The sequence below is a fragment of the Triturus cristatus genome, chromosome 3_2 (genome assembly GCF_964204655.1).
Source record: "Triturus cristatus chromosome 3_2, aTriCri1.1, whole genome shotgun sequence".
In the NCBI taxonomy this organism is placed as follows: Eukaryota; Metazoa; Chordata; class Amphibia; order Caudata; family Salamandridae; genus Triturus; species Triturus cristatus.
In genome coordinates this window covers 1134627440-1134640055 of record NC_140584.1, presented here as the reverse complement: position 1 = coordinate 1134640055, position 12616 = coordinate 1134627440, and the positions used below count along the sequence as shown (strand labels likewise).

Genomic DNA, 12616 nt, shown 5'->3' with positions numbered 1-12616 from the left:
GAGGCTTTGGTAGAAGTGGAAGGAGTGTTGTTTGCGATATATATATATATATATATAGTTTTGCTATGAACAATTCCTATCATATGGGGTGCTGCAGTAAGGAACCAATGATTTTCCTTATGCACCACATTTAATCTCATATATCCTTCCTTGCGGACATGTACAAAATGCTGCAATATAAACGATTCACAGGTAAATTAAAAAATCTTCATTCAAACCTTTGCGGTACTAGTGTAAGGCAGGCCATGTGATATCTAAAAATTCCTACATAGCATGCACACACTGTAAATCCCATATATGTTTGTCAATGATGAATATTCTCATCAACGATCCAAATAATCTCACCAAATATTAGATTCAGAAAATCCTTTCTTTTCTGTAATCAGAAATATGGAGCCTTGGACCAAAAGTAAGCAAAAAGCAAAAATACTTTAGGTAAATGATAGTTACTTGCAAAAGAAAATGTTAATCACAAAGTGTGCATCTATCTACCAAGTTTAAATGTCACCAGGATAAAAAACCCGTACAAGAATGGAAGAACTTGTATTTTAGAAGTTTAGGAAAAAAGCAGGAAGTAAAAAAACAAAAAAAAACACTCTGTGATTCATCAACACAACATCCTTAAACTAAAAAATCATATAGTCACTTATCTGTATAATGTCAGAAGCCCCGCACGCTTTGCTAAACAGAAGAGGGATTACAGCTAAGCGGCTGTTCCATGCATCAGACTTACAGAGTGCAAAAGGTCAAGACACTTCCATGAAGAAGAAATGAATTAAAATAAATCTTGCGCTGCAGAAAATGAAAACACACCAGCTGGTGTGTATCGCAGAACCAGAGAAATCCTCCCCTGGTACTTTAATAGGAAACTTGAGAACGACACAAAAGGCAGACCTCCTTTAGCCACCAAAATAAACAGTTCCTTTTACTGGAAAACAAAGAATGCTGCAAAAAACAGCAGCCATAAATCGTCACTTTTTCAGCTCCACTCGAGAACATAAATGACTTCACAGGTGAATGGCATTGCGCACGTTAGCCTATGAGCAAGTACTCTATTTATAGTCACTCACCCTCATGACTGATTGAGCTGTTCGCAATGGACCAAGGGAGTTGTTGTGAAACTTCATATATGCCTATGGAGGAAATAACATTGCATTACCTTTGTATTGAGTTTCATGAGCCTGCATATGTAACTTGAAGGTGCCTATGCCTGCCTTTCCCTGACACTATTAGAGGAAACTAGTGAGACTAACATTCCCTCTTCTATCCTCTCTTAGCGGATCATCCACTGTGGAGGAAATGATATGGACGCCTAACAGGAGTAAGACTAGAAATAGAAATGAAGAACACATTATCCAAGATAATGTCTATGTTTCCCAACACACATTTTGAGGTTTCCAACAAAGTGTAAAATTTTGTGTAAATGCAGCAAAGTTTGAAAATACTCTCAGACATATCAACAAGACAGTGTCTGCATTCTTGCAATATCTCAGAATGTCCTCTATTTTTCATTTAAATATTACATTTTTCTGAAGCAGTGCTATATTGTCCAGATGGGAGTCCATTTCACCACCTATGGAAACCATATCTTCCTTTCAAACCTGAAATGTTGACTTATCCCAAAAAATAAGTTTATTTTATTTTCCAAAACACCAAAAGCTCTTGTGTAAGACAACCTGTATGATGTATAATATAATTTTATGTAGTGAAATATATTTTTTTCAATTTGACTGGTACCGCAGAACTTCTTAAACACTAACACAGAAGTCTGCGGTACTCCATAATTTATTTTACAAGGTATAAATGTATAAAACATATTTCTTCTACCACTGTATAGTGTATTGGATTGCCTTATTTGTTGCTGTGCTCTACAGCATAAGTAATGTAGAGTATTTCATATGTTTTAACAGAAAGTATACTGTAATTAAAAGGCTTCTTTTTCATTTGGGAAAAATTTGGATTATCTAATCATATTCAGTTTTGTCGTCGCCATGTACTGCGGTACTACTGCGTCTACAGATATCACTAGGTTATTTTGTCTTCTAGCTTACCTACTACAGGAGCAATTTAATTTAAACACCAAAAAGGATCATATACACATCCTAATGTATGTTTATGGCAAATGTACATTATAATCCATTTTGGGACCCCTCTTTTTTCTTTACACCCCCTTCACCAGTCATTGCGAGACTTTATATCATCCGCCAATGTAGAAAGAGGAATAGGTCTGTAAAGTGTTGTGGAGTTTTGTGAAACAGGCACAAAGCTATTAATGGTGAAGATCAGAGGAATGCCTGTCTCTGGTATCCCCAACTATAACTACAGAGCGGCTACCACTACTCCTTAATATATATTATCCAGTGGCGGTCGGAACTGAGAAGTGAAAGTTAAGATGAAGTTTCGATAGGACATGCCTGTTTTGGTTAACTTTGATGCTGTTTGACAAATCTTCACAAAACTTTTTTTTAAAGTGTGTTTTTTAAAGCAGGTGCCCAGAAAATGGTGGGGTGGGGGCCCAAAATGCAATCCCCCCCATGCAATTTGAATAGGAAGTTTTGAAATGAGTTACAGCCAAAACAGCTGAATGGAATTATGCCAAATTTGGCAGGAAGCTGGATCTTGGTCCACAAAGTGTGATTTTTTGTGAAAATCCATTCAGTAGTTTTTTAGAAATTAAGATTCAAAATGATTTGCAAATCTGAACGGTTGGGTTCGCGGGACACTCTTGAGAGTCCCGCAATCACATCATCAAAAAATAGACCAGTCTGATGGGCAAAGAGTGCTTTTTTCCCCTTTGGGCCACTTCGCTCCTGGTGAAGTTAGAGTCCTGCTGGAGCACGCATGCTGATTGGCTGGCCGCAACATGAACAAATATGTTGCAGAGGCCATTACAGGACTCAGGGGCATAGGGCCACATGTTTGTACCCTTTTTAAGTTCGCAAATGGCCCGATTTGCAGAATCGGGCCATTTCCAACCAGAAAAAAAAGACTTTCCCAATGTACCAACCCTATTTTGCGATTCTGTAACTTATTACTGAATTGCAAAATGGGTTAGTGATTCGCGATTAGGAAGGGGCACGTTTAGGGCGTCATTTCGTAATAACAAATCGCATCGGCATGTGGAATGTTTTGTGAGCAAAATGCGGTCGCAAAACATTTGCATTTTACCACCTTCTTCAAGTAGGTAGTAACCCATTTGCAAATGGGAAAGGGTCCCCAAGGGGCCATTTCCCCTTGTGAATGTATGCAAAAACTTTCTTTTAGAGCAGGCAGTGGTCTCAGAGACCACTGCCTACTCTTAAAAAATGAAAAGAAGACTTTTCATTTGTCTTCCTAATGGCAACTCATTTTCCTTCAAGGAAAACGTGCTCCATAAAAAAATAAAACAAATTGCTTTATTTAAAAGCAATCGGGTACATGGTCAGCAGACCCCAGCAGGCCACCATCCCCGTGATTTTAGAAATTCTTGGAGTTTCGTACATTTGTAATAATGATTATCTAATTGCGATTTGCCAAAAATCGCAATTAGGTAACCGCTATTACAAATGTTGATTCATGTGGCCCTTAATCCCCTATCATGAAATTTATGTTACCGAAAACAAGAGGAAATACCCTGCTCCCCTAGTACTTGTGGAGGGGTCCCCCGGTGCCCCAAAAAATCTGCATCGATTGCAGCAAAAAAAAAGTAAAATGGCAGCTGCCATTGGCGTTTCTTTTTCCTTAATAAACCCCCGGTGGGCCAGTGCCTGGGGTCAATATATAGAATTATTTGGGTAGGGAAGCATGCATGGGTACCTCCTCCCAAAGACGATTTTGGCCCTGGGAACCCCATCCCCAGGGCCCATCGTCTAATCATAGGGGGGCTCGGCCCCCTCTCCGAGCCTCAGAAGACCTCTGGGATCACATCCCCTGGGACCAATATATTGAGAAAAAAAAAAAAAAGAGGGGAAGGGGCCCACCTACCCAGGTTGGCTAAGGGAGCTCATAAATCGGGGCCAACACACAGATGTAAAGGAGAACTGGGTGCATGTCAGATTGCACCAGTGCAAACAAAAATATAGCTTTAGCCAAAGTCAAATGGTCCCTTTAATAGTGCTCCCCATCACCAGTAGAGCTGTAAAGTGCAAGACTACTCTCCTGGATCCACACTTTGCATTGCGATAGAGGCTGAAACAGGAGGGTGGGGGGGTGGCGAGGGTCATTGAGCAGCAAATTTCTGTCTTTGCTGAGTCACTAGAAATTAAGATGTTACATCCACTCCTCATGTGCACGACTACAACTTGAAATCCCAAAAGCAAGAGCCTGCTGCCCCCTTCTTTCCACTTTAGGTGTGGGCAGTCCTCTACATAGCAAGTGTGGTTGACTGTTTCATCATGTGGTAGTGTCGGAGGCGAAGTTAATTGGTGGGCTTAAAGCGTGCAATGAAACCGGGCTAGCCACTATTCGCATAGATAAAAGTTTGGTTAATTTAAAAAAATGTGTTCCTGCAGGTCTGGATCAGTATAAAAGTAACCTAAATGTATTCTCCTTTTAGCTTTGTTCACTTGTACCCACAGATTTCAAAGGGAGGGGAGTGTGTGCACATGACCTGATTCAATGGGACAGGGTACAACAGTGCACTGATTTGAATGGCCCTTTTACCACAAAATGCTGGAATTGCCAAACCCTGCCATTTATAGCTGCTACTGGCCAAATCTTGGTTTGCGAGAAGGCAAATGTAAACATCTATGTGGGTACCAGCAACTACAGTAAGCAAGTGAACGGACCAGATTCCTTTCACGATTTGCTTGCAAGTGAACAGGGTCAGAACTAGCTTTTCCTCAGTAGTAATTTTCACCTAAAGAAACAGCCACCAGAGTTGAGACTGACCATATCTTTGGAAACAAGGCATACATTTGGTGGCCCAAAGACTGGTCGGACTCCTGTTATCTTGCATATGTAGCTTCTGCCAAGACACTGTGTACCCTCCCAATAGTTCCCAAAGGAAAACCAGCGTTGGCTGAGCCATATAGATCTTTGCTAACAGTTTTTAGCCAAGCTGCACAGCATGCCAATGCTGTGCACCATGGCTAAAGAATAAATAAAAAACCTTGTAACTTTATAGGTAAGTGCACAACCCATGCACTGGGCTACAAAACCACTTTTTTTCTTTTTGGCTAACAAAATAAAAGTGAGGACGTTTTTATTTTAAGACGGTGGGGGCGGGGGGAGTAAACTGGAGGGTGAAGGTGAGGGAGCAACACAGGGCGCTTGGTGAAACCAACATGAAGGTTGTGACCGAAGGAGTGGAAGCATCGCAGAGGGCCTGGGTGGAAGGAGGAAGCAGCATGGATGGAATGGGTGGGAGAGAAGCAAATAGGCAAGAGAGACAACATGGAACTGGTGGGGAGAAGCACACAGGCGAGAGAGAACATGGAGTGGCAGATGGTGGGAGAGAAGTACAAGAGGGTGATGGTTGGAAAAGGCATGCACCCTCGTTGAGGGCTTAAACAAACAGAAAAAAGTAGTCCTTTGAATGCGACAAGTAATTTGTCTATGCAACAGAGGAGGGAGAAACACAAGAAGAGGAAGGAACGCCCACACAAGCTGCCGAATAAGCAGCAAGCAAATGAGATTAACAATAAAGCCAACCAATGGTAAGCAATTGGTGTGCTCTACGCCCACAGTACGCTAACAATATGTCTCTCAACAGACGGCGCATGTGCTGTCTAGTAAGCAAGACCTAAGAAGCAGAAGAGAAATCTCACGGATTGGCCAGTTTTTCCCAAACTATGGGACTGGGGTCTCAATAAAAGGAGAAAGGTGGTTTAGGATTCAGAAGAAGTTGCAAACATGACTGCCGAAGCTTTTAACATTGAATTGACTCCTCAGAGAGCTGTCACTTTGCAAAACAGAATGACCCTCGCCTTGGGTTTACAGCTAAACATGGAATCTTTGATATTGTTGGTACTGAATGCCTCAATAACTTTCAAACGATGGGTCAGCCAGTTGAAAGTAATTATAGCCAAGCTGAAGAACTTTATACTTTTGATGATATTAATTCATATCAGTCAGACCTTTAGTAAGAGTTCACAAGTTTGTTTGACATAGGAGAATTAAGCCTTTTTCCTTTGTTGTCTGCATAGGGTATTAAGGCCCATAATTAAAGTTACCTAGAAAGGGTCCGCTTTGGTTCCTTCTCTACCCCTTTCATATTCTCCTAAAGATGAAGGAATATACTCATGCTTTGTGTTAAAAGAAAGAGAAGAGGGGAAAGGACAAGAAACTATTGAAAGGAGTATTCAGCACTAATGTGGTGGGAGATTGTAGAAATACAGTCATAATCATGTTTAAATGAACAGCCTTCTCCATTAGGCCTCAACTGAAAGCTCTCGCCCACAGACAGGCTTTGTATCTTGGTGTGTGTGAAGCGAGATGTGTCAATGTGAAGAAGCCTGACTTTTGTTTAGATGCAACTGAAGGACACTTTCTCTAAAGATCAGCATTTTTCATGGTCTCACTCATGTGCCTGCTCGTTACAAAACTGAAACTTAAGATCGCGTGACCCTAGGCTAGAGGCATCTATAGTTTTCTACAAAGTCTGTGCATCCTTAGCCTAAGTAGTTTCTCTTGTTGGCGACTGTGTGTGGTGGGGCATGGGGGCGGGGGAGGGACATCTGTCCAATATTTGTAATCACAGCTATATGTATGTATTGGTATTTATAGATCACAAACCTAGCAGTGAGCAAGACGATCTACAAGTATACCCATCAATTAGGCATTACCCAAATACAGTTTACACATATTTAGGGACAAGTGAGATTAGGCGATTCGCCCAGAATGACACTATGTTAGTCTGGCCACAAGAACGGGATTCAAATCTGTGTCCTTAGGTTCCAAGGGCTGTCACTCCAGTGGCTAGGGCACACCTCCTCCCCATTTTTTTGGGGGGGAGGGGAGAGGAAGACAGATTTTATTTGTCAATTAGCACATATGAAGCAGAGCTCTGTAACCCAGAAACATCTGCATAATAAGTTTACATCATCATGACTGACTTTTACAATAGCAAATCAAGGAAAAATGGAAAGCAATACAAATGAAAACATCATCAAAGAAACCATAACCCAACAAACCCCCCCGTCACACTAAAGTCTTCCCTAGAGCAGCACATCATTAGGAAATGCACCTACATCAATAACTGCAGCACACTATTACACATGAAACTACGTCCTGCACCAACAAAGAGGAAATTAAGCTGGGTCGAGGAGCCCTGCCGTAGAGACGGATTCCAACTGCAGGCCTCGCTAGTCCGCCCATCGCTTCCAAATTTTAAAATGTTTGTGCCGGGCCCTCCTTGCTGTAAAAATGGGGATCTCCAAGCCCATGCAGAAATCCAGTCCGTTCTTCCATGCGGACACCAAGAGCGCTGCCGATGCCCTCCATGACTTTGCAATATCTCTTTTAGCCAGAGTAAACCCCAGTAGCATAAGATGACGTTTGTATATGTTGCTCCCACCCCTTCCATAATATGTAAGAGTACCAGTTTCAGCGAGCGGGGAAGGTCCCATCCCAATACCTCTGAGAGGCAAGCCATAACGCCCCTCCAAAATCATGCCAGAGCAGTGCCAGTGTGCATCAGGGTGCCCTCCTCCCGCTCGCACTCGAGACATATGAGGGAGGCCACCAATCCAGCCCTCCACAATCTAACCCTAGTGAAGTATACCCAATGAAGGTACTTGAACTGGATAAGGTGCAAGCCTACTGCTATTGCAGCCCCCTGAGGGGAGGCCAGTGCCTCCGTCCAGTCCTCCCCCTCCAGCGGACCAACATCGCCCTCCCAGGCATCTCTGAGCTTCTGTAGCGTGGAGGAGCTATGGGTAACCAGGGGTTGGTAGATTTTATGGTCTTTGAGATCTCCCATAAACACATTCGCCTCAATCGGGCTGAACTCAGCAAGCGACTCTAAGCCCTCCAAGCTAGGGGAAATAGCATGCCGGAACTGAAGATATCTATAAAATTGGGTTCTCTGCATTTGAAAGTCCTTCTGCAGATCTTAAAAGGACTTTAGGACGGGTCCCCACATTACATCCCCCAGGGTAGAGATACCAATGCTGTCCCAGCCACAAAACCCAGACAGGGTAGCCAATTGTGGCAATCGCCCATTGTTGCAGAGGGGAGTCTCCCTCGTCAGCCTATTCCACCACCCCATCTTCCATAGGGCCTGCCTCCAAATTTGAAAAATGACCCTTGTAACTGGCGGCAAAGAGTTGCGCAGCGATGCAGAGTATAGTATAGTGTGTAAAGTGGAATCCCCCATACACCTCCGTTCAACTGCATAGGTCGCCCTATCCCTGTACCACCATTCATTTAAGACCAGCAGGTGCGAGGCCATATAGTACGAAAGAATGTCGGAGGTCGCCCGGCCCCCGCAGTACGTAGATTGGAAACACGTCCATAATCCAAATCTGGCCACTCCACCGGCCCACAAAAACTGTCCCAAGGCCGCAATAACCTGTCGGAACCATCTGGGAGGTATCGGGTAGGGCTGATTTTGCAAGTGGTATAGTAAATGGGTGAAGAGACCATCTTGAAGATGGCCGATCCACCATAAATGGACAATGGCATATGGGACCAGGTCTTAAGATCCTCCCGTACACGTTCCCATACTGGGGCCAAATTTCTGTCCCAAGACATGCTAGGTGAGTTCGACAAGAATACTCCCAGATACTTCAGCCCCCCTGTAGCCCCCCGAACCGACGAGCCCAGGAGCAAAGACCCCTTAGGATCCCCAAGGACCCACAGAGTGGACTTCCGGGGGTTCATATACAATCCCGACGACTCCCCGAAGATATGCATGATGCGAAGCAACCTTGGTCCTCTCCTATTCACATTGGTAAGAACGAATAGCACGTCATCAACGTACAGTGCAATACGGTCAGACAGTCCATGCACCCACTCAAAGCCAGTCACCTTTGCATCAATTCGCACCCAAGCAGCCAGGGGTTCCATAGCAAACACAAAGTATGGTGACAAAGGGCAGCCCTGCCTGGTGCCCCGCCCAGTGAAAAAGACTGAGGAACTGACGCGCTGAGGTAGGTATAAAGCAATGTCAGGTAGGACAAGAATCGTGGTCCAATATTCAGCCGGCGTAAGAGCATGACTAGAAATAACCAACTGAGGGAATCAAATGCCCAATCCATGTCTGCCAGTAACATCGCTGCTTGTTCACCCAACCCCTGAATGACCGTAATAGCAAACATGCGCTCGATGAATATTGTGACGTGTCGCTCTCTGGGGCATAAAACCAACTTGATCGGGATGCTGTAAGGTAGTTATATGGGACCGAAGGCTATTGGACAAAGCCTTGGCCAAGAGTTTTGCCTCCACATTCAGTAGAGGGATAGGGCGATATGAAGCGTGCTGGTCATGGGGTCGGCCAGGCTTGTGAAACACCACCACCTCTGCATGTCTCCAATCGCGAGGAAGACTACCCCACTCCCTGGCCTCCTCCACCACTCTAAGATAATGGGGCCCTAGCTGCGAAAAGTACTTTTTAAAATATTCACATGGAAAACCATTTGGCCCTGGGGCCTTCCCAGAGTTCAGGTCCCCTTAGGGTGACACCCAGCTCCTCTTCCATGAATGGAAGATCCAGCTCTGCGCATGCCTCACTAGATAAAGCCTTAGGCGGAAGAGCGTCAAGAAAGCGGCCTATCACATCCTCATGTAGACACTCTCTAGGGGCATATAAATTTGCATAGTATGTGGCAAAACTTTCAGGAATTTCAGAGGAACCCGTGAGGGACTCCCCATCTGGGCCGGCGATACCAGGGAGGGCCTGGGGGTATATTATCCCCTGACACAACCTGTGGAGCTGCTTACTGGACTTATTTCCCCACTGGTAAACTCTACTACGGGACGCAAGCCAAGCCAGGCGGGCCTCATCTAACAAAAGGTCTGCATATCCCGGTTGTGCTAGCAATAATTGTTGACGGACCTGACCACCCCATCACCCCTACTGCGACTTTCCAGTTCTATAATATTGGCCTCAGATTTTTAAAGGGACTCCTTGCGGGCTCTGTGAGCTGCCGTGCAAAATGAGATGTCAACGCCCCTTATAGTGGGCTTCATTGCCTCCCACAGGGATTCAGCCCCCGTAACCAATCCTACATTAAATGTCAAGCAGCGGCTGATAGCACTCTCTATATGCTCCATATATTCTTCCTTCTGTAAGTTCCAAACCGAAAGTCGCCATCAGAAAGGCTGTCGTGCCAGGCCCACCTCCAAGGTAAGGGCTGCGGCGAGTGATCTGATAGACCCCGCGGGAGGATATCAGCCTCCAACACCATGCCAGCCGCCACTCGGGGTACAAATAAATAATCCAGGCAGGAAAAGTAATCATGAACAGCCAAGAGATATGTGTATCCCTGCGCATTCCTGTGTAGTCGGCGCCAAGGGTCCACCCAATCAAGCCCCATCACCAGGGAGTGTAGTTTAGTGGATTGGATAACATCCGACCATCCCCCGGACCTCCATCGATCTCTGGCCACTTACATCACATCATTCCAGTCCCCCCCCAACCACAGACATGCCGTCTGGCATATCCCCCTACAAAGTCATGAGTCGCTCTACCAAGCCCAAGGAGAGTGGTGGTGGGGCATAGACACAACCCAGTACCATACGCTCCTCACCAACAGTGCCACGAAGGAACAGATACCTCCCCTGAGTTTCAGCCCACATTTTAACATATATGTAGGGAACCCTGCAGTGGATCCGGATTGCCACCCCCTGGGAACCCCTTATAAACTCCGAGTGTAACACCTGGTTGTATCCATAATGTTGAAAGCATAATGCCTTCGTCCCCATAAGGTGCGTCTCTTGTAACATGAGAAGGTCAGCTTGAGCCCTTTTGGCCTGTTGAAGTATAGCCCCTCGTTTGATTTTATCCAGTGCCCCCTGACGTTCCAGCTTACTATTCGAAGCGTACCAGAGGGAACCGGTTGTCTATCTGATAGTGCTATCATATGAGGCCCTATTGGTATTTACTGGTGCATAGAAAAGTGTCTGGTGTGCACATGGTGGCTGTGTACTAGTATAGAATAGTGCGATCAGAGAACAAAAACAACCCAACAACCCCCCATCCCCCACCCTATACCTCAAAAACGTTGAAGTATCTGTCTTGGCAGGTGCGGCCTGCGGACCCCAACAGGAGGTACCGGCCCACCCCCGCCAATGGATCCCCAACTTACAACCCATTGTCAGCAGGCACTCTTCCTGTCAGATAATGTCCAGCAGAGATACCGGCCCTCATATGTGCTTCTCAGGTCAAAGCAATAGTGTCTGAGTCACACGGGACTGTGGTTCCCCCCATCGATTAGGAGGCTGATGCATGCTGCTAAAGGACCGACCCAGTCCGGGAGGAATCACTGCACGACTGAGATAGACGTCTGGACCTGAAGCGTTTATTCCCTTTAAGCTTTGATTTAGGCAGCTTCCGACCTACCTCGCTAGACGAAGAGTCTGATTCATGGCTGGGCGGCGTGTGGGGACGAAGCTTCACCTTCTCGTTTGTCCATTGAAAGACCTCCTCTGGCGAGTCGAAAAAGTCAGTGCGGGACTGATAGACCACCCGCAGTCTGGCCGGATACAGCAAGGCATATAGAAGCTTGAGATCCCGATGACGAGCCTTGGCTGCCAGAAATGATTGTCTCCGTTGCTGGACCAGCTTCGTATAGTCAAGAAATATCAGGATGTGGGCATTATCAAATAGCAAAGGTTCCTTGGCCCTGGCCTGTTTCAGAAAAACGTCATGATCATGGTAATTTAGCAGCTAAGCTATGACTGGCCTTGGGCGGAGGCTTTTGCATCAGGGCCCTATGGGCGCGTTCCACCACAAAACACCAAGACAAGGACTCCGGGGGGAGCCAGCTCTCCAGCCACTGACTAAGGAACCGCTCCATGTCTCCCCCCCCCCCCCCCCCGACTCGCAGCCCTCCGGGAAGCCAACAAAATGGAGATTGTTACGTCTGGCCCTACCCTCAGCATCCTCCACTCGTATCGCCAAACCACATTGGGTGGTCTTCAGTGAGGCCACCCTTTTCTGCTTGGTGGTGACCACATCTTCCACTCCAGATAACTTTGTCTCAGCCTCCGAAATGCGCCCCACCGCGTTGCGCAAATCCTGTCGAAGCAGCAGGACGTCAGAGCCGACTGCTCCAATTTTCGCATCCAGGGCATCCCTGGATTGCGTGATGGCAGCCATGAGTGCAGCATTCCTCCATGCACTCCTCCAGACTCCGCTCCATCCCCCCCCATGGGCGCCCACACCCTCAACTCCTGCGTGTTCACTTCAACAGGCAGACAGAGGCAGGCCGCCCACTCCTACAGCGCTCCAAGCCTCCCGACTCCAGCCATAGCAGCACTCCACCAATGATACTGCCAAGTCCCAGTGCAGATGGCAGCCAAAGTCCTAGGGACCAGGTCCTAAAGGTCATACCCTCCAGAACCCGAATACACGGGCGGGCCCTCCAGTGCATGCAGCGTGGCAAGAGAGCAAGGGGGTTATAGAGCCCACCACACGCCCCACGGAGCACCACCACTCAGACTCAGGCCTCCCAGGCCCCCACACAAGACCACA

The 12616-nt window shown here is 46.2% G+C and overlaps 1 protein-coding gene across 1 annotated transcript in view; it reads right to left on the bottom strand.

Moving 5' to 3' along the window:
* Window positions 1-12616, bottom strand: part of LOC146859258 (uncharacterized) — a 400212-nt gene that overhangs the window by 355739 nt on the left and 31857 nt on the right. The window contains exon 8 of the mRNA XM_085647151.1: window positions 11483-11770. Within this exon, the coding sequence (XP_085503277.1) occupies window positions 11483-11770 (288 nt within the window). The remainder of the gene's footprint in view (window positions 1-11482; window positions 11771-12616) is intronic.